This window comes from Piliocolobus tephrosceles, chromosome 14 (genome assembly GCF_002776525.5).
Source record: "Piliocolobus tephrosceles isolate RC106 chromosome 14, ASM277652v3, whole genome shotgun sequence".
NCBI lineage: Eukaryota > Metazoa > Chordata > Mammalia > Primates > Cercopithecidae > Piliocolobus > Piliocolobus tephrosceles.
In genome coordinates this window covers 6669173-6694980 of record NC_045447.1, presented here as the reverse complement: position 1 = coordinate 6694980, position 25808 = coordinate 6669173, and the positions used below count along the sequence as shown (strand labels likewise).

Sequence of the window (25808 nt, the reverse complement as noted above, 5' to 3'; positions counted from 1 at the left end):
AGGGAGCAACTCACCGAGGGCACGGGCAAGCTGCCGTGCCGGCTGAGAAAGGAGTTAGAGACGGACACACTGAGGCCCTGAGCGGCACTGCCGTCCTCGGGGGTGAAGGCCACTTTAGTTTGCTGGACACAGTAGGAGACAGAGGAGAAGGAAGAAGCAGCACAGGAGGCCTGCTGGACAGAGGGGAGGAGAGAGAAGGCAGGGAAGGAGGGAGAGAAGCAGAGAACAGTCAGGCCCGTGCAGGGAAAGGCCATGGAGGTCGATCTCCACATCCTCTCAGAGACATTCTGGAGAGGGACGGCTTCTAGGCCCAGTTCAGGGACTAAAACCAGCTGCTGAAGGCTATCTGCAGGAAAGGGCACCCTCCTTCACTTCCTTACTCTAGATCCTAAAATTTGTGTCCACTGGAAGCAGGTCGGGTGGAAGGAGGACAAGGTGGCTGGAGCTACACAGACCCGGGCTGGCTCCGGGCTTGGAGCTGCTCCTCTGTGAGGAGTGGATCCATGTGTCATTCACACGTCTTCGAAACTTAGATGGGGCTCCGGCTGCCTGGGTTTGACCTGCCCATTTCTCACGGGTTTGGCCTTGGGCACTACTTAAAGGTCTCTCTGCCTCAGGTTTTCTGTCTGTAAAATGGGGAGAACCCTGGCGCCTCCTGTACAGGGCTGTTGGGAGGATGAAATGGGATGATATGTGTGAAGCACCTGGAATCTTGCTTATCACACTGTACAGGGGCCAACAGGCGTGTGTAATGAGCACCATTTTTGTCTGTGAAGTGTGGATAACGCTTCCTGCATCTGCATTTGAGAGGGTGCGACCAGCAGCTGGCAGGACTTGTCAGGTGGTATGCCTGGGTTGTCATTAGGATTGGGCCTGGCTCCCAGGTCTTCTGTTTCTAGCTGTGGGCGTGGATTAAGGTTCGCTGGCTCTGTCAGCCTCAATTTACTTATAATGGGGATGCCAGGAGCTGTGGCAGGGACCATGTAGAGCCAGATGAGAGCCCTGGTGCTGACCTGGGGAGGTGTTCAACACAGATGTTCCTGACAGGCCTCCAGGGGCTGAGCTCACCACTGCCCCACAGGCGTGGTGGAACAGGTTCTGATTCCACTCACGCACTAGGGGTGTCTGCCCAAATATTCAGAAGCCTGTGGACTCCAGAGTATGGAGAAGACGCCCAATGGGCCAAAAATATTTTCAATAAATCTGGCTCAGCAACGGCTTTTTATTTTTGAGACAGGGTCTCACTATGTTGTCCAGGCTGGTCTTGAACTTCTGGGATCAAGTGATCCTCCACCTCAGCCTCCCAAGTAGCTGGGACTATAGGCATGTGCCACCACCACTCCTGGGTCTCGGCAATGGTTCTAACCAAACATTTTAGGCAAGGGGTCTCTAAATGAGGCATTTATATTTCCATGGTGGGACCCTTTTTGAAACATCTTCAAAGCAATTGAGACTCATTCTCAATTGCATCTGTGAGGTGGGCAGGGCAGGTGAGGATCTGAGACCCTGAAAATGGCACGTGTGACACGGCTAATGAGTGGCAGGACTGGAATTCAGGACTCCCAACTCCAAGCTTGGCCTTTTCTCTACTGGACATAGCCTTCTCTGAAGGGGCTGAATGTGGTTTTTGAGTGGAAACAAAACAGCTTTCTTGGTCAGCCAGAGCCCACTGAGTATAGGAAGCGCAGGGACTCCTGGGACTGGGCTGAGCCCCAGGTGATTATATGGAGTAATCCAGGGACATCCGTCCTCCAGTCTGCAGCTGCCTCCCAGAAGAATCAGACGGCCCTTCATGTCCTCTCGCAATGGATAAAAGATGGCCCAGTGCACACCAGTTGCCTCCTAGTAGAAGCCACCAGACTGGCCAGCACATGAGCACAGCAACCCAGGCAGCTCTGAACAAGCCTGGAGCTCCCTGTTGGGGAGCTTCCTCTTCCTGGGGAGCATGGCTGGACAAGAGGCTCAGATCCCCAAACCTAACTAGGGCCCTCCATGTTCATTAACTGGCAGCAAAGGGAGAAAGTTTGGAGGGATGCCACAGGCACCCCCGATCTGCCCACCTGCCTGGGCAGTTCCGGAGCCTCATGGGGTGCCCACGGTGGAACAGCCTGCCTTCTGTGCTGACCCATGCTTCCTTACGTGCATGGGAGTCCTCAGCACAGGAGTGTTTTCTAGAAGAGGAAGGTGCTGTGTCTGAAACAGAGTGGCTCTGTTTAAAGCCATCCTCTGCTTCAATGGCGCTTGTTTCCCTTGGGCCCTCCCTGGCCAAGGCTGGGTTGTAAGTCACTCTACACAGTTAGGCCCATTATGCCAATCAAGTCCACAGATGGCCATGCACAGACCATGTCCTGTGCTTTGACTGAGTCCCTCCCTTCTGGGAGGTCTATGTTGAAGCCAAAGAAGAAAGAAAAAAATACAAGAGACTGTCAGCAGAGAGAGCAAACACCCTGAGTACAAGCCTGTCCCTGCTGCGTGGGGCTGCTGTGGAAAAGAAAGGTCCCTGCACCCCAGGGTGGGGAGGTGGTGGAGTGGGCACTGGGCTGCTGGTGAGCATCTCAGGAAAAAGTAAAAGCATCTGTGTGGGAGATGGTGCCTTCCACACCCAAAACCGGGGCCCTGCCACGGCAGGGAGGAGGCTCATTCTGGTTCCTAGAGACCTGCTAGGATCGGAAGTTCTAGTCACAAGGGAGGGTGTCACTCACCAGCTGCCGCTGCTTGGGGGGTAGGGCGGGTGGCGGGGCCAGCTCCTGCACGGAGTCCACTCCGCTGAAGGAGTCGCTGAAGCCGTATACCTCCATGAGGAGCTTGTTCTTCTGCTGGTAGATGTGCTCGTTCTGCGGCGTCTGGTAGAACATGGAGGGCTGCGGCTCCGAGTAGTCCTCCAGCAGCTGCATGTAGGCCAGCACTGTGAAACGGAGGGACAGAGCTGCAGCAAGGCTGGGGGCTGCCACGTCAGGGAACCCTTCCCTGCATTCTTCCCACAGCAGCTAGGGGGCTTTCCACCGAAAGCACCTCAGGGAGGGACGAACAGGCGGAGCACAGGGGCCTTTTCGGGCAGTGAAATCACACTCTGTCTGATGCGCTAACAGAGGAGACACGTCCAGACCAGCAGACGCGTAACACCAACGGGGAACCCTAATGTGAACTCAGGACTCAAGCGAGGGACTCAAGGGATAGTAAGTCTCAGCCACCTCCTGAGCAGGCACTTTCCCCTCGGGGCACGTCACAAGTGCCACGAGCACCTGGCCAGGTGGAGCTGAGATTCAGATACCAAAAAAAAGTGGTAGCTCTGCAGTGCTAAATTTTGTATCTTCAAATAAGCACAAAGCCAGAGGCTTTTCTGCAAACCTCAACTAGTCAACAAATCAAGGAAGGCCAGACACTGAGCTGAGGAAGACAATCACAGAGGTGTGAGCCGCACTGGGGGTCCAGGTATAGAGGAAATGCTCTCTCTCCAGGAGTGTCACTGAAGGAAAGGGTTCAAAGTCACCTTCTTTATTTAAAAGATTATGTAAGAATTTCTTACTAGCTCCAACAAGCATAGAGCAGAACTTGGTTGGAAAAGATGCACAGGAAGAGATGGCTGCCCCCGAGGTCAGCTGCTGCTACTGAAAGGGCAGTTCGCAGCCCCTTGAGCTTGTCTTACACTTCCTTTTTTTTTTTGAGACTGAGTTTCGCTCTTGTCGCCCAGGCTGGAGTGTAATGGTGCGATCTCGGCTCACTGCAACCTCCACCTCGTGGGTTCAAGCGATCCTCCTGCCTCAGTCTCCCGAGTAGCTGGGATTACAGGCATGGACCACCATGTCCAGCTAATTTTTGTATTTTCAGTAGAGATAGGGTTGTGCCATGTTGGTCTGGCTGGTCTCAAACTCCTGACCTCAGGTGATCCACCTGGCTCGGTCTCCCAAAGTGATGGGATTACAGGCGTGAGCCACAGCGCCTAGCCCCACACTTCTTCTTTAATGCTGCACAACCATAGTTACCAGGCTCCAGAGGAAGAGGCAAGCCTAGGAAGGTGATCCCAAGCACCCACAAACTGTTCCCTAAAAAGACTAAACGTGGCCGGGCACAGTGGCTCATGCCTATAATCCCAGTGCTTTGGGAGGCTGAGGCAGGAGGGTCACTTGAGGCTAGTTCGACACCAGCCTGGGCAACATAGTGAGACTCCCATCTCTAAAAAGAAAAAAGAAAAGAAAAAAATTAGCAATGGTGGTATGTGCCTATGGTCCCAGCTATTCAAGAGGCTGAAGTGGGAGGATCCCTTGAACCCAGTTCAAGGCTGCAGTGAACTATGGAAAAAAGAAAAAGACTAAACACAACCACCTCTGCCTGACTTTTCTGTGAAACTGTGATCTCTTCAGGAGGTCTTTCTGAACTCTTGATGTTGAAGTCCTTGTAGAGACCTACTAGCCAAGCATAGAGTACAGCAGTGACATTCCCAGCCTTCTAGAAATGAGGAGGACCTGGTCCATTTCAAAAGCAGCCCAGTGGCAGCCCAGAGGCCAGGCAGCCAGCATTGCTGGGAAGGCTCAGCCGCCAGTGCTCAGGGCCTGGGACTGGGGATTTCAGGTGCCGGACAGTGATCACAAGGCTCGTCTGGTGCAAGGAACTCATGGGGCTGCCCCTGGCAGGAGGGGCTTGGGGACCCTCATGATATCAGTGCATCCCAAATGATGAGGATACGTCGTGACATTGGGACTGAGCGTGCGTGAACTCAGGCCAGTGTCAGCCACGCGGCCAGGGTGATGATTCTTTCCTTCTTTCCCTCAAAGCAATTTTGAGGCATTTTCCACAAGGTCACCCGAGGGTCCCCTCGGGGAGTGAAGAGCAGACTGGGGACTAGGACTGAGGCTCAGGCAGGGTACCTAAGTTTGGGGGCTCTTTCACAGAGTATGGAGAAGACCACCCCCTGCATAGGGTCAACACTGAAAACTGGATGGGATCTCCAGGAAGGAGGGCTGAATCTCTTCCTCCTTGGCTCGGGAGGAAGTGTAACAGGCTTGTACAACTCAGGTCAGGCTCTCAGTCCCAGATCCGTGCCCCACTTGCTTGTTGATCTTGGGCAATACTCAGTTCTTCTAAGCTCCAGTTTCTCTACCTATGAAATTGGAACTAATAGGGCCTGCCTTGCAGGTGGCTGTCAGGATGACCTTCGACAGGGCATGTGAAGCTTTAACTCAGGGCATGCCATGGCTGCAGCTCAGGAGTTTTTTAGAGGTTTGCAGGCTCCAGTGCTGGAGACACTGATGAATGGGTTAAAGCCTCAAAATGGTGGCCTAAATTACTGGGGATTTTCAGCCACTTGAGACTGTTTGAAAGGAAACACTGGCTACCCCTCCCTTTCCTTCTCCCCTCTACAGACCCTGCATGAGGACCGCCGCCCACACTTGTTCTAGGAGCTGGAAGGGTAAGGCTCTCTGGCGTCTGCTGCCGTTTGCAAGGATGCCATTCTGCCCAGTGTCTGAGCTCAGAGGACCCCTCCCCTAGGGAAGGAAAGGGGGTGAGCCTGAGTGGCATGTAGCCCAAGATAACAGGGGTGGAGGGGGAGGCCAACAGCTTTTTAAACACTTGTCCATGCAGACGGAGGGGAAGAGAAGGAAATGCTTCTGGCATTGCCATTGCACACCCCTCTGCAGGAGCCCTGGTTTCTGATGAGCGAATATACACGACAGATGGGGATGACATCATTAGTCCCACAGAGCCAGCTCTCCCTCTAGCTGGGGGACCACTGCTGAGGCCATCACACAAGCTGGGCAACACCCACTGAGGAGCTGGGGATACATGACACCATCTCAGCCACAGCCTTCTGGAGACCACGCAGCCGGCCCTCAGGGCGATCCCTGTTGGATTGAACCAAGCCAGGTCTTCCCTTCTTTGAGAATGGGGCCCAGTTCTAAGCTGGGCTCATATGCTCTCATTTGGGAATTTGGAGTAGAGATTTCATTTCTAGTTCATAGAAGTTCTCTGTTGGATATGTCAACTGAGGCCAGAGAAGCCTGGGGCTGTGGGGCTAACGTGACCACACACATTGAAACGGTGACAGCTGCGCTGCCAAGAAAATCGAAGCAGAACTATGCTAGTGAAGCGGGGAGAGGGCGGGGACAGAGAGGGCCAGGCAACTCCCAGAAGTGTGGGGCAGTTTGGGGAGCTAGGAGAAAACAGAATTTCCAGGAGAACTCTCCTTATTACTTTTATGGCAGATTTACAGTTGGAAAATATTCAAAACTTCAGCTCCACCCCTGGGCTCCAATAACATCATATATTAAAATGTTTGGTCCAAGAAGTGTCCTCAATTACTCCTGCTGGGCAACCTCAGCTTCCAAGTCATTCTGGGAGCATGAACAGAGACAGCGTGCTCTAGACAGGGATCCTCAGACAATCACTCTGTGGACACTAGGTAAGTTCTGCTGAAATTCACATATCCACCTTGCTCTACGCAGATGTTGCTGCAATGCTGTCCTGCATGCCAGGACACTCGTTCCCCTCTGTCACTGTGATCAGGCCAGAAGGTTAACTGTTGCCATCTAAAGAGGAGAAGCGGCCGGGCGCGGCGGCTCAAGCCTGTAATCCCGGCACTTTGGGAGGCCGAGACGGGCGGATCACGAAGTCAGGAGATCGAGACCATCCTGGCTAACATGGTGAAACCCTGTCTCTACTAAAAAAATACAAAAAACTAGCCGGGCGTGGTGGCGGGTGCCTGTAGTTCCAGCTACTCGGGAGGCTGAGGCAGGAGAATGGCGTAAACCCGGGAGGCGGAGCTTGCAGTGAGCCGAGATCCGGCCACTGCACTCCAGCCTGGGCGACAGAGCGAGACTCCGTCTCAAAAAAAAAAAAAATAAAAATAAAAATAAATAAATAAACAAATAAATAAATAAATAAATAAATAAGAGGAGAAGCCCTTGGGCTACGTGGAGAACTGGCCTGAGACTGTACAGAAACTGTAAAGGAGAGATCAGCTGATCAGGCTTTAAAAATGATCACCTGTAATGAGAAAACCTGGCTCCCAGAAGTGTCCACATACCTGGCTGGCCTATCTTTCATGAAATAATGAGGCCACTGATTTGATTCTGGTCTAATGCTGACAGAAAACATACTGCCATTTCAGGTTATAAAATGCACTTCCTGACAACAGTGCAACAAAAGCTTACTGTGTTTGTTTTTCTTCTCTGGTAGAGGAGGTGGTTTTTCTGGGTCACCCGTTGATTCAGGAGCAGTAAAATCACCCACAAATTCGACAGGAGCTGAGGAACCTCCATGCTGAAAGGGGAGAATAGCAGCAAAGGGCGCGTAGGGGACGGACTGGATTGGGGCCGTGCTTTGCAGGTCCTCCCCAGAGACGTTGTCGTACTGCGAGGGATGCCGCTCGTAGGACACCCTGCAGCCAGAGCTGTCCGCCGTCTGGGAGGCTGCACTCCTGCGCTTCTTCTCGGGGAGAGCAGGTGGCGTATCTGTCTGCTGCCCTGGGGCCAGAGGTCCGTCTGGCTGGGGATGGCTGCCAAGAGGCAGCTGGAAAGGATGGCCAACAAATGGAGACCCAGACTCCCCCAAAGACTCTGGCAACGGGCTAAGGTTCCAGGCCGTCTGCTGAGGTATCTGGTCTGCGTTAGAGAGGTCTTGCTGGAGGAATTCATAGTCAGGATCATAGTGGTCTGCAGTTACAAGAGGGAAAAAAAAGACCCCGTCAGCCACAGGCCCTGCAGGAGCAGTCACCCCACTGCCCACCTCTCGCCGGCTTGCTCATGGGTGTGTGACAAAGACATGTCTCCAGGGTTTCCTTTATATTTACATGTTATATTCTTCTTTCTTCTCTCTGATTATAAAAGCAAACCAGATGGGAATATGGCTGTTTGCTATACTTTTCTTATTTTTTACATTTCTTACTTAAAAAAAAGAAAAATACACAACCATTACAGAAACCGTGGCAAATTATATCAAGAAAATAAAAATCACCCACAACCCCGTAATCTAACTGTATTTTCTATTTACATTTTGATGTATTTCCTTAAATGCCTTTTTTGTCTCTAGGATTCCTTTTTGAAAAAGCCCAACTGAGGGCCGCGTGGTGGCTCACGCCTGTAATTCCAGCACTTTGTGAGGCTGAGGCAGGCCAATCACTTGAGGTCAGGAGTTCAAGACCAGCCTGGCCAATGTAGCGAAACCCCGTCTCTACTAAAAATACAAAAATTGGCTGGGTGCAGTGGCTCACGACTGTAATCCCAGCACTTATTGAGGCTGACGTGGGCCGATCACTTGAGGCCAGGAGTTCAAGACCAGCCTGGCCAATGTGATAAAACCATTTTCTCTACTAAAAATACAAAAATTGGCTGGGCACGGTGGCCCACGCCTGTAATCCCAGCACTTTGGGAGGCTGAGGCGGGCGGATCACCTGAGGTCAGGAGTTCTAGACCAGCCTGGCCAACATGGTGAAACCTCGCCTCTACCAAAAATACAAAAAAATTACCCGGACATGGTGGTGCACACCTGTAGTCCCAGCTACTTGGGAGGCTGAGGCAGGAGAATCACTTGAACCTGGGAGGCGGAGGTTGCAGTAAGCCCAGATAGTGTCACTGCACTCCAGCCTGGGTGACAGAGTGAGGCTCTGTCTCAAAAAAAAATTGAGAATACTATGTAAATATGTAAATGGTCCTGTACTTTTTCAAGTTATCAATATATTATGAGCAATTTTTAATAGCTACAGATTATTCCAGCAAATGAATGTACCATAATTCACCTGATTTCCTACCAATGAAATCTTGCTATTAATCACTGATTATGCTCCTAGGATACATTCTCAGAAGTGAAAATATCTAGTTCACAGGATATAAACAGCTTCCTGCTCTCTAAGCCTGGCAGACTGGAGGGGCCCACACAGCACACATTCAGCACTGACTAACGAGAAGGCTGGCTCGTGCAGCTCTCTCCCCTTCAGCCTCTGTCAAGTGTTGTCAGGACCCCCACCCCTTCAATTAAAGCTTTCAACACAAATGGCTCTTAATTCTGGTAAAGAGAGTCAAATTACCCACTGACAGATGAACTAACAACAGTTACCGCTTGAGTATCTAGGCTGTGGTTTTACATTGTGATTTCATTTACATGCTCAACTTCCTAGGGAGGCAGATACAGTTATCCTTATTTTGCAGATGAGGAAGCTGAGGCTCAGATTTTAAACAAGTTGGCCAAAGTCACGTAGTCAATGATTGCATGACCTGGGACTCCCATCCAGGACTGTATGGCCCCAGAGAAGCCACCAAGACAGGATGGAACAGGAAGATGCTGGCGGCTCACCTAGCGTTTCACAGCTTGTGTTCCGGGAGCACTGCCCACTGTCCCTGTCCAGAGAGGACAGCTGCTCGTCTGACTTGCTGAGCTTGCCTATGCTGCTGCAGGGGGAGAGGCGGGGCGACTCTCCACCATATGAGTGGCTGCCTCCTGACAGTCGCCTCTGTGCATAACAGTCAACGTCAAAATCCTCAAACGGAAAAAGAAAAACAAAGCCAAGTCACTTCTGAGAAATAGTGGTAGAGACCAGGGGTGAGGCAACTGGTGCATTTACTTAGAGAAGGAAATACTGTCAGGCAAACTCAAAAACCACCTCTAACATCAGCAATTGAAGGACACATACAGCCGAGAAGCAGCCGTCTGGAGTTGGTAGGGGGTGTGGCCAGGGAGGGCTCTGGCCTCCCTGCCCTTGACCCTTATCCCCATATGGGAATTTGGATCATGTCCTGGAATGAGAGGGGTACAAGGTCTCGCACCCCTCGATGTGACAAAACACCAGCGCCTGAAGACCATGGGTTTCTTTCAGTTTCAGGAGCCAAATCCCTGAGCCTCCCACCCCCTCCCTGCCTTCCCAAGAAGCGAACACGAGCTGCATTACCTGCCTATTGATTCCAACAGGCAAACTGGAGCCACTGGTGGCTCGGCTCATGGGGGCCACCACAGCCACTCGGGTAGGGGACGGTGCCGACTGTCTTTTCTTGGGTGGCAACGCTGGTGGAGGACTGAAACAGACCGAAACGTCCAGGCAGACCAAACCACACTCACCAAAGCTCTTCAGCGTGATAATGGGGTACAGGATGTGGGGCTCTTTCATTACTAGACTCTCCACACCCAATGTTCACACTTCAACTCCTGCCTACTCCCCTCCGCCAAAATAAAACCTGTAAATACCAAATGAACGAAAAAGAACAACTCTTTCTTTTTCTTTCATAATAAATCATACCAGGTCTCCCTGGGCTGAGGGCACAAGGAGGCCTTCAGGAGAGCTCAGGGTGGCCAGGGAGGGCTGGGCGGGGTGAAGACAGCTCCAGAGTCAGCCTCCCAAGGGGCGCCAAGCCCCCAGCACTGAGGGGAAAGGGCCCAAGTCCTGTCTTCCTCCCTGTCTTGCTCATTCTACCATGGGAGGCACTGGACAAACAGGAAGGTAATTACCTATTATCAACCACCCGAATGCCAGGCAGAGGGGGCTTGGGGGGTGCGACCTCTTCATCTGTGGCGTCTGGGAGGAGCTCAGTTGACTGTGACATCCCGGTCGTCTTGTTTAGGATTTCTACCTCGCAGTCTGTCAGGGGGAGCTCTGCTGGGCTGGAGATTTGGGAAGAACTTGGGGTTACAGGAGGTCACAGACGGGACGAGCACATACAGGCCCTGAGAGGGTGAGGATGTGACCGGGTAGAACATGGTGGGTGAGGTGGGGCTGAGGATCAGGCTCCCTGGATACAGAGCCCTGGGGTTCTGGTTTGGTTGCTAAGGAGCTACTGGAGCTTGGCTGTGCCCCCAACTTTGCACCTCAGTTTCCTCATCTGAAGATGATCTAAGGGCTCTCTAAAACGCTCCAGGCCAGGCACAGTGGCTCACACCTATAATCCCAGCACTTCGGGAGGCCAAGGCGGGCAGATCACTTGAGGTTAGGAGTTTGAGACCAGCTTGGCCAACATGGTGAAACCCTGTCTCTACTAAAAATACAAAAATTAGCTGGGCATGGTGGCGTGCACCGGTAGTCCCAGCTACTTGAAAGGCTGAGGCAAGAGAATCACTCTAACCTGAGAGGAGGAGGTTGCAATGAGCCCAGATCGTACCACTGCACCCCAGCCTGAGCAACAGAGACTCTGTCTCAAAAACAAAACAAAAGCTCCAAATTTATGTTTTGTATTTTTACCAGGAGCTTGGAGTAGAGATGAATATAAACCCTTACAACCATCGATGTCATCCTCAGTTTACTCTGGATCAAGCAAGAGTGCTCTCAAGTCAAAGCCCCAAACCCAAGCCCTTAAAAGTTCTTTGTAATTATGAAACGAAGTTGCCCAGGAAAAGCACTGGTATGTGTCACTGGATGCGCTCACACATGATCCTTGGAAACAGTCACGCTGAAGAGTAAACTTGAGATGGGCAATACTTCAAGCCTGTGTGAAATATACACACAATGCTAACCACTGAAAAAGCAATATGGGCCTCCAGCAGCCCACCCTCATGCTGCCCACCCCCCGGGCCCTATCCTTGTCAAATGTAGAGACTTTGCCACTGAGTGTGACCCCCGCGACAGGAGGGTTAGTCAGCACCTACCCATCAGGCTTGCCAGCAGGGGAACTGGGCTTCACGGGGCTCGTCGGAGACGGACGTCCCTGCTTCTCGATGGTGAGCCTGACCAGCTCCTACCCCCACAAGAAAAAGGCAATGAGCAAACCTCCCGTCACCACTGAGTTTCCACAAGAAGGCAGGCAGGTACTGTCTATCCTCTGCTGCTGAGTCTCATTTCTGTGCCTACAGATTCCCCACGCACCATAAATGCAAGAATCACTTGCCTTAGGTAATCTGCATGACTTCCCAAATGTCCTCGGCCCTCCAAAAATACCTTCATGGCATGTCAAGAAGTTTCAAATGCGTAAAGGCACTTCCTCTTGGAAGGGGAAATGGCAAACCCCAGAGTCTCAAAATGATTCTTTATCACACAAATTAAAATACCCGGCAGAAGAGATTCCCAGTCAGTTTGTTGGGGAATAACCCTGTTTCTAGTTCTCTAAAGTCATGAGATCGTATGCACGATGGCACTGGGTGGCTTCCCAAGGTGAGCTGGCCACAGGTGTGGTGGAGCAGCTAGCTGGTGGGGGTGGGTGGGGGCTGGTTGGGATCCTTGTTAATGGAGAAGGAGTTAAGGGGAGATAACCCAGCAAAGAAATCACTTTAGAACCATTAACTGAGAAAAAAGAAAAGAAAAATAGCCTTTTTCAAATCATAGCAAAAGAAAAAAAAAGGGAAGACCTAAGGGCCCATGTGTTTTTTTAAAAAAGATGAGAATGCATTTTCTCCCAGTTTGATGAGTTTTGACAACCGCATATACCCAAGTAAGTGCCACTAAAAACACAAAGAACGGCCGGGCGCGGTGGCTCAAGCCTGTAATCCCAGCACTTTGGGAGGCCGAGACGGGCGGATCACGAGGTCAGAAGATCGAGACGATCCTAGCTAACACGGTGAAACCCCGTCTCTACTAAAAATACAAAAACTAGCTGGGTGCGGTGGCGGGCGCCTGTAGTCCCAGCTACACGGGAGGCTGAGGCAGGAGAATGGCGTGAACCCGGGAGGCGGAGCTTGCAGTGAGTGGAGATGGCGCCACTGCACTCCAGCCTGGGCCACAGAGCGAGACTCCGTCTCAAAAAAAAAAAAAAAAAAACCACAAAGAACATTTCCAGCCAACCTGCCCCGCCCCATTTTTTAACTTCCATTATCATAGATTACTTTTGCCTGTCCTAGAACTTTATATAAATGCAACCATATCATATATACACTTTTGTGTCCACTTTCTTTTTAAAAACAGCTTTATGGATATATAATTCATATGCCATCAAATTCACCCATTTAAAGTGTACAATTCAGTGGTTTTTAGTCTGTTCACAGAGTTGTGTGACCATCAACACAATCAATTTTAGGACTTCTCATCACCCCAAAAGGAAACTCCACATTCCCCTCGACCCCCAGCCCCTGGCAGCCGCCAATCCACTTCCTGTCCACACATCTTTGCCTGCTCCATCCCCCAAGCTCAGCGTCAACGGCTGTGTTTCGTGTGTGCGAGGCGCCTGCTGCTCGCTGCCGGCAGTGTTCCCACGAGTGGATGCATCACAACTTCTCCCCCCGCCTTCCTGTCGATGGACATCTGGCCAGGGCCTACGTGTTTCAGCAGGAAGCTGTTTACAAGTTATAGAGGAGGTGGCAGTGGATGGCAGTGGATGTCAGTGGGCAACACAGTAACCAGAGACCCTGAACCAGAGGCTGCCAAGCCTCTCCAGACTCAAAAACACCACACACAAAAACGACAGTGTATGCTGCAAATAAGTCAGAGTCAGTTATCATCCTTCCCAGTGTAAGCGGAACACGCCAAAAAAAATATCAAACAAGAAAGTCACAGATACCAATGGTCAATAATCATAAGACATTCATCACCTTGGATGGTAATAAAATAGAAACTTCCAGATAGAGCAGGTGGCAGCACTGCTTCAGACAGCCTCTCCAGAGGGATGACTTATCAGTATATATCAACAGCCTTAAACATTTGCATCATGAGAATTTTGCACCAGGTGCAGTGGATCATGCCTATAATCCTAGTACTTTGGGAGGCTGAGGTAGAAAGATGGCTTGAGCCCAGGGGTTCAAGGCTGCAGTGAACTGTAATCACACTCCAATCTAGGTGAGAGATTAAGACTCCGTCTCTTAAAAAAAGAATCTTGTCCTAGAAAAATGTCATGAATGTGTGCAAAAATTAAACCACAAAAGATGGTCATCACAGAATATACATAAGATTATGTATCATTAATGTGATAATTTTGAATAGTTCAATATCCCACAATTAAATATTTGATAATATGTACTGATTACATAAGTCATGATAGAACCAGACAATGGGCCAACCATTACATTGTTATTAAAAACAAAGTCACAACAAGAATATGCACTGTATATCATGGAAAGATGCTGTAATACATTAAGTGGAAAAATAGTTCTAGGTGATATGCTGGTATATATTGCATGTTTTGTAAACAAAACCAAATCAAGAATATATGCAATACAAAAAATATGGCTATGAAACACCCCTTTATTTTGTTCTTTTTCTATTTTCTAAATTTTCTGAAATGAACACATATTACTTCTGAAATAATAATTAAACAAGCAACCCCCCCCCCCCAAAACTAAATGCCTCTATCAAACTCTTGGGCTCAAGTGATCCTCCTGCTTTGGCCTCCCAAAGTGTTGGGATTACAGGTGTGAGCCACCATGCCCAGCCAGGCATAGCCACAGACACAGGTTCAGCGTTACCCTACTCTGTGACAGCTGTTACCCCATTCAGATGTCTATTCTTGAAGAACTGTGGAGAAGCAAAATCTCTAAGAGCCAAGTACTAGCAAGAAAGGAGAACCTTAATACTTAGATGTTAGCATAATTTAGAAGTTAATATTTAAGGAGCAGTCATCTAGCTGGTGATTACAAACAGGACGAGAGAGAGGATGAGAGACTACACAATCAGGGAAGAGAGCAATTAGGACAGAGGCAGCTCCCCTGCACCCTATCGCCTGGAGGAGGGGGGACAGTGGGAGACGCAGCTCTTCCTAAAAGCACAACGCCAGGCCCCAGAGAAGAGCATCACGGCCTTAGAAGGAGTTACAGAGTGCCAGAACACAGTGCCCTGAACACTCCACTTTCAGATTCACTCTTCTTTACAAGCAGGGCAAAAGGAACAGAAAGAAGTCTGTGTTGTTTGCATCTGTTGGTACAGGAAAACATTCCCGACTCTTCATTGATTCATGAGCAATTATAATTAGATCGTCATCTTTCTGGAGAGGCAGCTGTAAACTCAACTAATGAACGATGGCAAAGGAATCCCGGAATGACAGGCACACATGTGCAGGCAGGCGCCCCAATTCAAAGATGATGTCATGATCCCAATCATGCTCCCTACACTAGCTCGCATGGCCTAGGCTTGAAAAGAGTATAAAAGGGGGCGGGCTGCTTTTTAAATTTACCACCTATCTCCCTGCCTAGACAGAAGGTCTTTAGTCTTGACTTGCCTTAACTATCACAGAAGAGAAACCCTAAAATGTGCACATATCTAGCTACTGTGCTAACACCCTAATCTCATTGAAAGCTGACCATTTATAACTTGGCATGAGCCCAACACCTCCTACTGAAGGTAGAATTTTTTTTTTGAGAGGGATGTCAGACTTTTAATTGTCCTGAGGCACAAGTTAGAAAAGACTGAAAGATCGGGCGCGGTGGCTCATTCCTGTAATCCCAGCACTTTGGGAGGCCGAGGTGGGTGGTTCATGCGTAGGTCAGGAGATGGAGAGCACGGTGAAACCTTGCCTCTACTAAAAATACAAAAAATTAGTCGGGCGAGGTGGCGGGCGTCTGTAGTCCCAGCTACTCGGGAGGCTGAGGCAGGAGAATGGCGTGAACCCGGAAGGCAGAGCTTGCAGTGAGCCGAGATGGCGGGCGCCACTGTACTCCAGCCTGGGCAACAGAGCGAGACTCCGTTTCGAAGAAAAAAAAAAAAGACTGATAAAAAGGCCAGGCGTGGTTGCTCATGCCTGTGATCCTAGCACTTTGGGAGGTCGAGACGAGTGAATCACTCTAGCCCAGGAGTTCAAAACCAGCCTGGGCAACATGGTAAAACTGTCTTTACCAAATAAATAAATAAATAAATAAATTAGTTGGACGTGGTGGTATGCATCTGTGGTCCCAGCTACTCAGGAGGCTGAGAATGGAGGATCACTTCAATCCAGAAGGTGGAGGTTGCAGTGAGCACAGTTTGTGCCATTGTTGCACTCCAGCCTGGGCGATAGAGTGAGACTGTCTCGGGGAGAAAAAAAAAAAAGAAAAAAGACTATAAGAGACTACTCTAGAGTCTACGTCTACAACAGTGACTGGAAACTGCCGACTGGTCACTGAAAATCAGTTTTCAAAAGTCAAAAACGGTATTTGGAAAAGTAGCTCTCCAAATATGTAATACTTTACTTCCATGTTCATTTTATTCATATTGAAAATGATTATAGGCCGGGCGCAGTGGCTCACGCCTGTCATCCCAGCACTTTGGGGGGCCTAGGCGAGCGGATCACTGGAGGTCAGGAGTTCGAGACCAGCCTGGCCAACATGAAACCTTGTCTCTACTAAAGACAAAAAAATTAGCCGGGCGTGGTGGTGGGTGCCTATAATCCCAGCTACTGTAATCTCCTGCTGAGGCAGGAGAATCACTTGAACCCTGGAGGTGGAGGTTGCAGCGAGCTGAGATCATGCCTGGGCAACAAGAGTGAGACTCCGTCTCAAAAAAGAAAGAAAGAAAGAAAGAAAATAATCACAGAGAAGGAAGGGCTTAAATGACCTTTGACAAGTCAAAATACAGCTCTGGTGCTCAAGTAAGAGAGGAAATTAACTGAAGTTGGGAAGAGGTGGGGTACTGATTTCAAAAGGTCATGCTGGGATATCTCTTTGACCTTGAGTGGCTCAGCCCCCCAACAGCCAGGTGCTAGACTGGGTCTGGTTTTCAGAGAAAAACATTGAGGGTCTTTAAATTCCTCAGATTTCCTTCCTTCAAGAGTCACAACCACCTCTGAGCTACAGGCTCCCGGTGGAAAAGCAGCCCCAGAACCAGACGAGGTGACAGGGGTCTATCTCTTACCTGAGATTATAAGAGTACCTGGAAAAGAGCCATAATCACCGTCAAAAATGGTCACCGTGAGCCATTAGAAATGAACACTTCTCCAAGCGACACTGTTTCCCCACTGCCTCCTGGTTACCTAGTTCTTACCAGGTACTTTATATATTTTGTCTTACTGAATCTGTCCTCAAATCTTCAGGGCAAATATTTTAAAACCTATTTGAAACTCAGGGAAGTAACTTGCCCAAGGTTATACAGCTTGAACAAGTGGCATTTATGTGGAGGTTTAAATGATAAATGCTACTACCCATTCAGGGACAAAACCAAAGTAATCCTGTTTTATAACACATGTTCAATCATTCAAAAAAAAGAGGAAAGACTCCCTTGAACAACTGAATGGGTTACGTAAACGATGGTGAGTCAGTGTAAAGGAGCGTGCAGCCCCTCCTCCAGTGGGCTGCCGACATCCTCGTGAGTGCGTTTCCCCTCTGCACAGCTCCAGCTCCTCCCAGCTGCGGGAGGCTCTCTCACGCCACCAGGGCATGGGTTGTAAGGTGTCCCAGGCCTGAAGGGTCGGCGAGAGATGTTGGGAGTCACCGCTGGCTTGTGGCTGGGAGTGCAGAGAATCCCGTCCTCCCGTGGGAGGTAGCTCGGATGACACGGTGCGCAGGAGCCAGGGAGGGGGCAATGGGTTGGGGTGGGAATCATGCCCTTGCCACTGACTCTACTGCTCCACCTGGGCCTGAGTCTCCACACCTGTGAAAGGGGTAAGGGGCAGCCATTCATGCCTACTATGGAGGGCTGTCATGAGTATTAAGTGAGGATGATGTACAAAAAGCACCCAATAAATGTTAGCTATTATTACTATTAGACAATAACAACAAATGCCAACATCATAGTGTCTCGATCACTCTCACTGCCTGTAATGACTCCAGCACGAAAAGCTCCCAGCCACAGGCAGCTCCTGTCCATCCTCCAGATGCTGGCCTGTCTCTTCCTTGGGGAAGCGTCTCTGATCACCCTGAGAAAGGAAGATCATCATACCCTTTCATCGCACCCTGTGCCATCTCCCTTGGCAGCGCTGTACCACATGGGTGTGCCTTTGTGTTTATGGTCCTGTCCTCCTTAGACTTTAAGTGCCATAGAGCAGGGTCTGGGCCAGGTTTGCTCATGTTCCCAATTCTCTCTCACTGCCTAGCACACAGAAGGTTCTCACTAAATGCTTCTTGAATAAATGAAACAAAACTTAATTTATAAAGCTTCTCACCTAAAGAATCTTTGTTCTGGCTGAACTATTTTTAAAGCAATTGTGGAAAAGTTATTTGCTCCGACATTGACAGGTTCATAATCTATAGGTTTCTCTCTCTTGTTTTTTTGTCCCAGTCACTTTGAAAAATCAAGGAAATTTTTCTTTCAGACATGCCTTTCAACTAATGAAGTGGTGCTGTAATGACTCCACAGAGGAAATGTACTTGGGACTGTCACAAAGCTTTATGAGTGGAAACTCACTCTCCTCCGTTTTGGCTACTTTAACTTGTAAACATCTCATCAGAATCAATTTGATAGAAGGAAACCTTAATAATGTTACCTGAAAAATAACAATTTTCAATAATAGCATTTTCAGAAGCCTGGACAGGAACAGCAGGAATGGGTGAGCCAGAGTGACTCGGGGCTGCTGATAAAGCCCCAGGCCATGTCCCACTCTGCCCTGCTGAACCCAATGTGCTACTGTGAGGACCAGACAGGATAACGTACGTGACTGTCCTCCAAATCCTGGAACAGGCCATCGGGTCTGATCACAACAGCCACCCTGGGCTACATCCTTGAGTCTCGCTGCCCTAAGCAGATACTAGTAACTTTCTGGAACGAAGGGAACATGGGCAGGCTGGGCGCAGTGGCTCATGCCTGTAATCCCAACACTTTGGGAGGCCGAGGTGGGCGGATCACCTGAGGTCAGGAGTTCAAGACCAGCCTGGCCAACATGGTGAAACCCCATCTCTACTAAAAATACAAAATTAGCTGAGTGTGGTGGCTCACACCTGTAATCCCAGCATCCCAGGAGGCTGAGGCAGGAGAATCACTTGAACCTGGGAGGCAGAGGTTGCAGTGAGCCAAGATTGTACCACTGCACTCCAGCCTGCGTGACAAAGCGAGACTCCATCTCAAAGAAAAAAAAAAAAAAAAAAAAAGGAGAACATGGGGGAATTCAGAGGAAAATACTGATGTCATCCAGGCAAGCCCCCTTTACATGAACCCCATGACCCCAGCAGACACATCAGCCTCCCCTTAAATGCTGCTGGGGGTGGAGGGCCACCCAGATGTCCTGGCAAACACACATTTCATTCTGGAGCAATTTTCAATGCTGAGCAATGCTTTCTCAGCCTCTCTCTGTAATTTAAGCCCTTTGGGGGTCCTTATTCTACTCTCCAGAGCTGCTGGGGAATGTTAAGCCAAGGAGACGGCTTTCAGGAATTTGTTAGCCTGGTTGAGTGGGAAGGAATTTTTTTTGACCTGGGGTAAATACCTCAGCTGTAATTGTGGACCGTGGGGTTCAGAAAAGAGAGGGACGCAGGTTTTTCAAGCCAAGAGATGTTTACAAAGCATGCATCTAGCACCACATAATTAATAATAAATAGCAGCTAAGGCCTGACTGCTCCGTATGTGCCAGGTGCTGTTCTAGCAGCATTATGTGTATTGACTAGTGTAATTTTTCCTATAACCCTGCAATGCGCAATGCTTTTATTATCCCTATTTTATAAATGAGTTACTTAAGGTGCAGAGCAGCTGAGTAAATTGTTCAAGTTCATAGACTAGCAAGTGATGAACTTGAGATTCAAATCTATCCAGGCGCTAAGGCTGGCCCCCTTTCTACTACATTATACAGCCTCACACAACAGCGGGATTTCCACTGTCCTGCTGCCTGCAGCCCTGGCCCTGACCCAAAGACCCAATGGTTCATGTCCAACGTTCTGTCTTGCTCCCCATCCACTAGGATTTATTTTCTCTATTAGGATTTGTCCCCCGACCCCAATTCCAGACTCTCTATGGCCTTTGCTTCCCATCTTAACTAAGATTCATAATTTCTTACGCCGTTTCTGACTTCTCTGGATAGCAAATACACAGACCACATCATGGATGTCAAGTAAATATAGAAAGTTCCATTTCTTATTCAACTCACTCCTGCTTTTCTACCAAGAATCCTAGAAGTTCCCAGAATATGAAAAGGTAGCGCTGATATGACATGCTGAGAGCTTTGCTTAAAGTCATTGTGAAAACGATCTAAATGCATTTTGTCTAGCTGGTAAGCATGCTCAGCTAGCACAATGCTACGAAGGCTCACTGAAGATTTAAGGCAATGCTCAGTAAGGGCTGACTGCTCTGGGCAACTTTTCCATAAGAGCCATTTGCACCAGTCCTGAGAGAAGTGAGTAGTTATGGGATACAGCGCACCAACACCAGAGACGCAGAAAGACATTCTAATGGTTGAAGGTTAGGAGCAAGATCTTATGTGACAAGCACCAGCAGGCAGGCTGCTCTAAGTCCCTGACCGGGACTGTCTGGAACCTGCGTCGGTACCTTCACTCCATCCAGCACGGCCTTGATGACCCCCTTCACAGTCGTCACCATCTCCTTGTCTTCTGAGTTCACACCTTCCAGCATCACTTGGTCAGACCAGCGAATGAGGTTGGCGAGACTTTGGTACACTCGGCTATAGCAGGAAGAGAGGGCTGAGCTACAGGGAAGAGAAGAATGGAAAAAAAAGAAAACCTAAAGCATGACCATCACTTAGCACAGAGCCAGCTTCTCGGTGACGAGGGTGTGTTTCCCCATCTTTCTTTGTGCAAAATCCACACTGCCTTTTAATAAGCAAACTTCTCCCATGAGCCTTTTTCCTTACATCCAACAAAGATTTTGTGGAGCTTTATATTCTAATCTGTGCTTTAAAATTTTTTCATTTCCAAAATGGAACATTACAAAAATTCCACCACAATAGTTAAGATGCTTTTTCAAACTTCACATCCTTCTACAAGATTCTGATCACATGTCTCAAGGAGTGCCCCATCTTCCCCTTCTTCTAGCTGCTAATGACTAGACCAGGTCCAGGGAGTGTATACTGACTATCAGCATTTAGAATAAAATCTATTTTAGATGTGCCACAAGGAGCCGACAGGTTTGCGGGATTTTAACAGTCATGAGCTCAAAACAGGTCTGCAGTTTATTAGAACTCCTCCGTCAGGGGGCCAGCTTCATCATCCTCTGCATTATAACCATGAGACGGACGTCAGGAGCACACGAATGAAGACTATTTTGAGAACAGTAAATCAGGGACGAGGGGGCCTGTGATGGTGGTGGGGATGTGAGGGTGGGAACGCAGGTGAGTGTGTGTGTGTGTGTGTGTGTGTGTGGCACCACACTACCAGTTATACTGTGATGCCAGCGCCCACGAACAGAAGCCCTGAGTGCCTCAGTGATTGCAGAGTAGCAGTGGAATGGAGGTGTTCACATCTTTCACATATTTTTAAATAACTAATTTCCCTAGGAATTGTGGGAAGGATTATTTTTCCATTTCAAACAATTATAACAGAGGAAGAGCAACAATATAGAAAATTTATGTGCTGAAACCTCCTCTAGTCAAAAAAAAAAAAAAAAAAAAACCAAAATGATGCAGACATTTAGGAGCCAAAGATGTAACTTTGAGGAAAATACATAATATTTTAAGATAGGATTTAAACAGGTTCTAAAAACAAAGCCATTTAAAACAAAAATGTGAACCAAATAGTGCTTTAATGAGAAGCTCTTCAGAATCAGGTAAGGAGGAAACAATCATTGCAAGGGATCTAAAGTTTCCATTTAGCCAGGCGTTCCACTCTGCATGTTCCAACAGAAGGAAAGGGTCGGAAGCAAACTTTCTTTTTCTTTTGAAAAGAATGAAAGCAAACTTACCAAGTCCATTAGAAACAAACAAACAAAATTCCCAAAGGAGCCCCGAGAAAGCCAGGATTGGGCTACTTTAGAAGATGATATGGATGGAAAGTATTTCTTGTTGGAACTACTCTCTTAGGAAAGAGGATGGAGAGGGGAAAACAAAGACCCCGCAGTCTCTCCTGGGGTTTTGGACCAGAGCTGATCTCATCCTGCAGGGGAATGTGCTTCTAATGGCGGGGCTGGACCTCGCTCTGCTTCCTGGCAAGGCCAGGTGAGGCCTCTAGACAGAAGCCTGCGGCCTTCCCGAGGTGCTGCAGGAGGATTCCACCGGAGAAAGCATCTCACTGTTACACTGCTGGTAACAGTGAGGTGAAAGAGGGGAAACACTTTTATTCACTACTTCCTTTCTGCCTGCATTGGATGCTAACGTTTCCCTGAAGGTGCTGGAAATGTCCAGCCATCCTGTCATTAGCCTGGAAGCAGAAGATTCCTGTGTCAAGGGGCTAAGACATAAGAAAGGAAGGAGAGTTGAGGACTATAAAAATGCCATCTGAGGCCCAGCTGCTGGCTCATTTCCACAGTGGAGCAAAGCCTTCCGCGTGTAACGAGTGTAACTGTTGCTCTCACATGGGCCTCCGGGTGCCTCACTCGGGAATCCTCCATTCACAGCTCATGAGAAGAGCCAGCTGCTTGTTGGAGGCCAGCTTATTACCGTCCCAGGAACTGAGGTGAGGGCAGCAAAGGGCCTGCTTGCAAGGACCCGCCTCGCAGAAGAAACGGGAAAGGACCTTCCAGCTCGCAAACTGCCCTTAGATAGGAAAGAGATAATGCAAAGCATCTAAAAGGAGCATTTGGGGAGGTATTTCCAATCACTGTGGGAGACCAAAAAGCCACCTCCACTAGCCTGAAAGAATTTCAGAAGGAAAACCCCTTCAACAGGATGAGTCAAAGGACTACCAGAAAACAAACCATATTTCATGGGTCCTTACAGCCACACCCAGGCACTTCCCATTTTCTCCTCTAGGAAATGGTTATAGACATTCAATGTCAATTCAGAGCCACCCCTCAACAGACACAAAATACCCCCAGCCATTACCATGTGACCTGATCAATTCTTACCCAGAGTTTGCAAGTGACCTCCAAGCAGTGCCCTGGATCTGGGCAGCAAGACTGCTAGCAGCACCACACTCTGGGTGTGAGGGTCCAGGGGACACTATCCTGGACTCTCCCAAAGAGGCTTAGCGCCTGAGGGTGCAGGGTGAAGTGATCTCTTCCCACTGTTCCCCTCTCATCCACGCCCTAGGACGTATACCCTCTGCCCATGACTGCCCGAGTCGCTGCCCTCCCCTCCCTGGGACACACCAGGCCCAGTGGCCTCAGTTCCTTTGCTCTTGTTCTCCTGCCCCCACTGCTAATCCAACTGCTGCTTTCCCTCAGGTCGGGCTCCAAGAACTACCCAGTCGAGGTTTCATCAGATCAAGTCCAACACCCACGTAGCTCTCCTTTCTTCAAACTCCAACAGAGCTTCCTCTCTGTACCATAAAACAAGGGCTGTGTCATACAACAGAGGGAGCTGATTTGTTTCAAGGAGGCTTTAACTCTTCCAAGGCAGAGACCACCACATGAGACCAGCTCCACAAGAACATGTTCTAAAAGGGCATCCATACATCTGACTGTGGCACGATGTCGCCATTCACTCCCAAGAGCCCAGCACCGAACCCTTCTACGAGCTGAAGCTGGATTGACTCTGGGAAAGACAGAGTGAAGACAAGCATGTCCTGCTTCCTCCCCGTCACCAACCAGTGCCAGCGAGCTTCTGGCCAGAAGACCACAGTCTCCATGGGTCAGCTGAAACTCCAGGGCGGAAGCGCCAGGGCAGAGTTTCTTGTAAATAAAGACATTATTTGCTTTATCCCCCAGAAGAAGAAAACTATGAACTTCATTGCCAAGTTCTGAAAGCAGTTCATAAAAGCTTAGCCTCACGGGGCTAAATGAACACTAAGCCATCTTGGGGAATTGTGACAGAGAAGCATTTATCCTGAACAGGTACCATGGAAGAAAAACAAAAAATGCGCCAGCCTCTTAAGAAAAAGCTCCTGCTAGGCTTTCATTTCAGATTACACTTGGTACTGCTTTTCTTTTCACATTTAACAATAAATACAGGACAAGCTGCTAAGTAACCTGTAAGAGGAAAATGCACTCCAGCAATGAAAGTATTATCCAACAAAAGCTTCCTGGGGCAAAGGCTGGCTCCATGTCCCCTGCACGGAGTGCTTGTAATTTTATGTTGCCTCAGCATCCGTTTTAAAATATGTTTAGCTTTCTCATACCAGAAGTAGGGCTCACGAACCCTTGACAAGGTTCCTAATACTACATCCCACCTGACTGGCTCTAGCCGGTGGCCAGACAGAAACTACAGCCATCTCTGCCTGCCAGCAGGCTGGCTCCTGGCTTACCCACTGCTCCTTTAAACAGACCATTTGCCTGAGAACTTAAAGTAACCACCTCTTAGTCACAGGCTGCGTCTCCTGAACGCATGCCTGCTTGCTTTAAACCCACCAATTAAAGCTCACTGCAGGAGGCCTGTTTGGATAAGGCCCGCCCTGGACCCAGTAACCCCAGTAATGGCGCTGGTCCACAGGGTCCCTCCTCTAGGCTCCCCCAGCTTGTGCTTCTTCGCCTCCCTGTGCAGCCTCCAGGCTGCTGTGTAACCCCCAAGGTCTAAGGTACTAGAAAACTCTTAGCTTGTGAGCCTACAGTCCAGCCCCTGCTAGTGAAGCCTGCAAAGAGCCTCATGCAGGTGGAGGCCCTGCTGGTGCTCTTCAGCCCGGGCCTCGGGTGATGACTGGAAACCGTAGCTTCCAGCTGACAGATAATGAAACTCAAAAAGTTTCATTCAAAACAGGCTCCCCCCACCCGCAGTGAATCCAGACTCCAAGTCTGGGAGGTGTCCTGGCTTGACACAGTTAAGCGCTGCGCGGCCCACACTCTAACAGGGGCTTCCCTACCTGCCTCTCTTGGCCTAATCATCTAAGCAGCTGGACACTGATAGGACTGAGTGGACATGTTAGGTGATTGAGGGCTTCAGGAGAAATGTGTCCAAACCAATGTGACTACTGCCAATGAGCTAAGGCAAAGAAATGACCACAAACTTACACTGTGGCCACATCCTTAGGGATGGCAGAGATGTGTCCCGGGCTTCAGGAGTAATAGTGACCTCAACTCTGAGATGGCATCAAGGGACAGTTGTGGGGGGATGGGTCGGGGAAGGATGAGGGGTGATGGAGTCCTTTTCCTGACTGTTCCTAGGAACCTTGAGTTTCCAGTGCCACCAAACCAAGATGCCTCTAAGGCTTCCATTGTTCTGACACAGCCAAGGACGTCGGAGCCACTCACCTGTGCTGAATTCGAGGATCGTTCTGCACCAGGGGTAAGATGGCCTCCAGCACCTTGCTGGCTGACCCTGGAAGCATCTCCAGTACCTTCTTATCAATTGCCATTTTGTCCACAATGGTCTTAAAGTAGCGCAGGGCACTGACAACTTCCTTCTCTTTCTCCTCCAGCCAGCTCAGGTTCTGAAAGGAGACGTTCAGCATAAGGAGGAGGAGAGAGATTAAAGGGAGCTATTTTGAAAAAATAAAGGAACATTTTCTTTAAACCAGCTTGAGATCGACAGGAATGGAAAGGCTCTTGCTACAGAAACCAAGTCAGGTCATTTTTCTAAGGACTGTAATCAGGAGACAGAGGGTAGAGCTGAAGGAAGAAGGGGGCTCGGACCAAGAAAGCTCATTCAGAAATTTCTGAATTCCCTTTCCAGACCCTGAGGTCTTGAAAACCACTTCTCCTCCTGTCTATCCTCATCAGCCACACTGACAGACCACCACTGACCCCATTAAGTAGAGTGAGGACTAATTTGCTGATGACTTGGAGAAGCAACAGTCGAGGCCCATGGTACATCTGTATCCTGTAAATCACATCAAGAAACTCCAGGCTTTTGTTTCAAAGATCTGAGGGACTGTGTAAGACCAGTCCGGCGCATGAGGGGCTGAAACCCATTCCCTGAGGACTCCTCACTAGGTTCCCAGATTGTTCACCCCACTGAAGCCCCCACTCAAGGAAATGATATGCTATTCCTAAAGGTCCTGGAAGCTCCCAGAGCTAGAAGGGGCAGGAAGTCTGGGCAGAAAAGGCAGAGAAGCCAGAGCAGATGACACTGCTTCTCAAGATTCAATGACTACTCATG

The 25808-nt window shown here is 49.2% G+C and overlaps 1 protein-coding gene across 2 annotated transcripts in view; it reads right to left on the bottom strand.

The window, feature by feature from the left end:
* Positions 1-25808, bottom strand: part of RAPGEF1 (Rap guanine nucleotide exchange factor 1) — a 161376-nt gene that overhangs the window by 43527 nt on the left and 92041 nt on the right. For both annotated transcript variants that reach the window (XM_023216911.1, XM_023216910.1), the window contains exons 4-11: positions 24962-25140; positions 20216-20372; positions 11563-11651; positions 10432-10584; positions 9878-10001; positions 9286-9469; positions 7149-7649; positions 2703-2905 (exon numbers count right to left, since the gene is read on the bottom strand). In XM_023216911.1, coding sequence (XP_023072679.1) covers positions 2703-2905; positions 7149-7649; positions 9286-9469; positions 9878-10001; positions 10432-10584; positions 11563-11651; positions 20216-20372; positions 24962-25140 — 1590 coding nt within the window. The remainder of the gene's footprint in view (positions 1-2702; positions 2906-7148; positions 7650-9285; positions 9470-9877; positions 10002-10431; positions 10585-11562; positions 11652-20215; positions 20373-24961; positions 25141-25808) is intronic.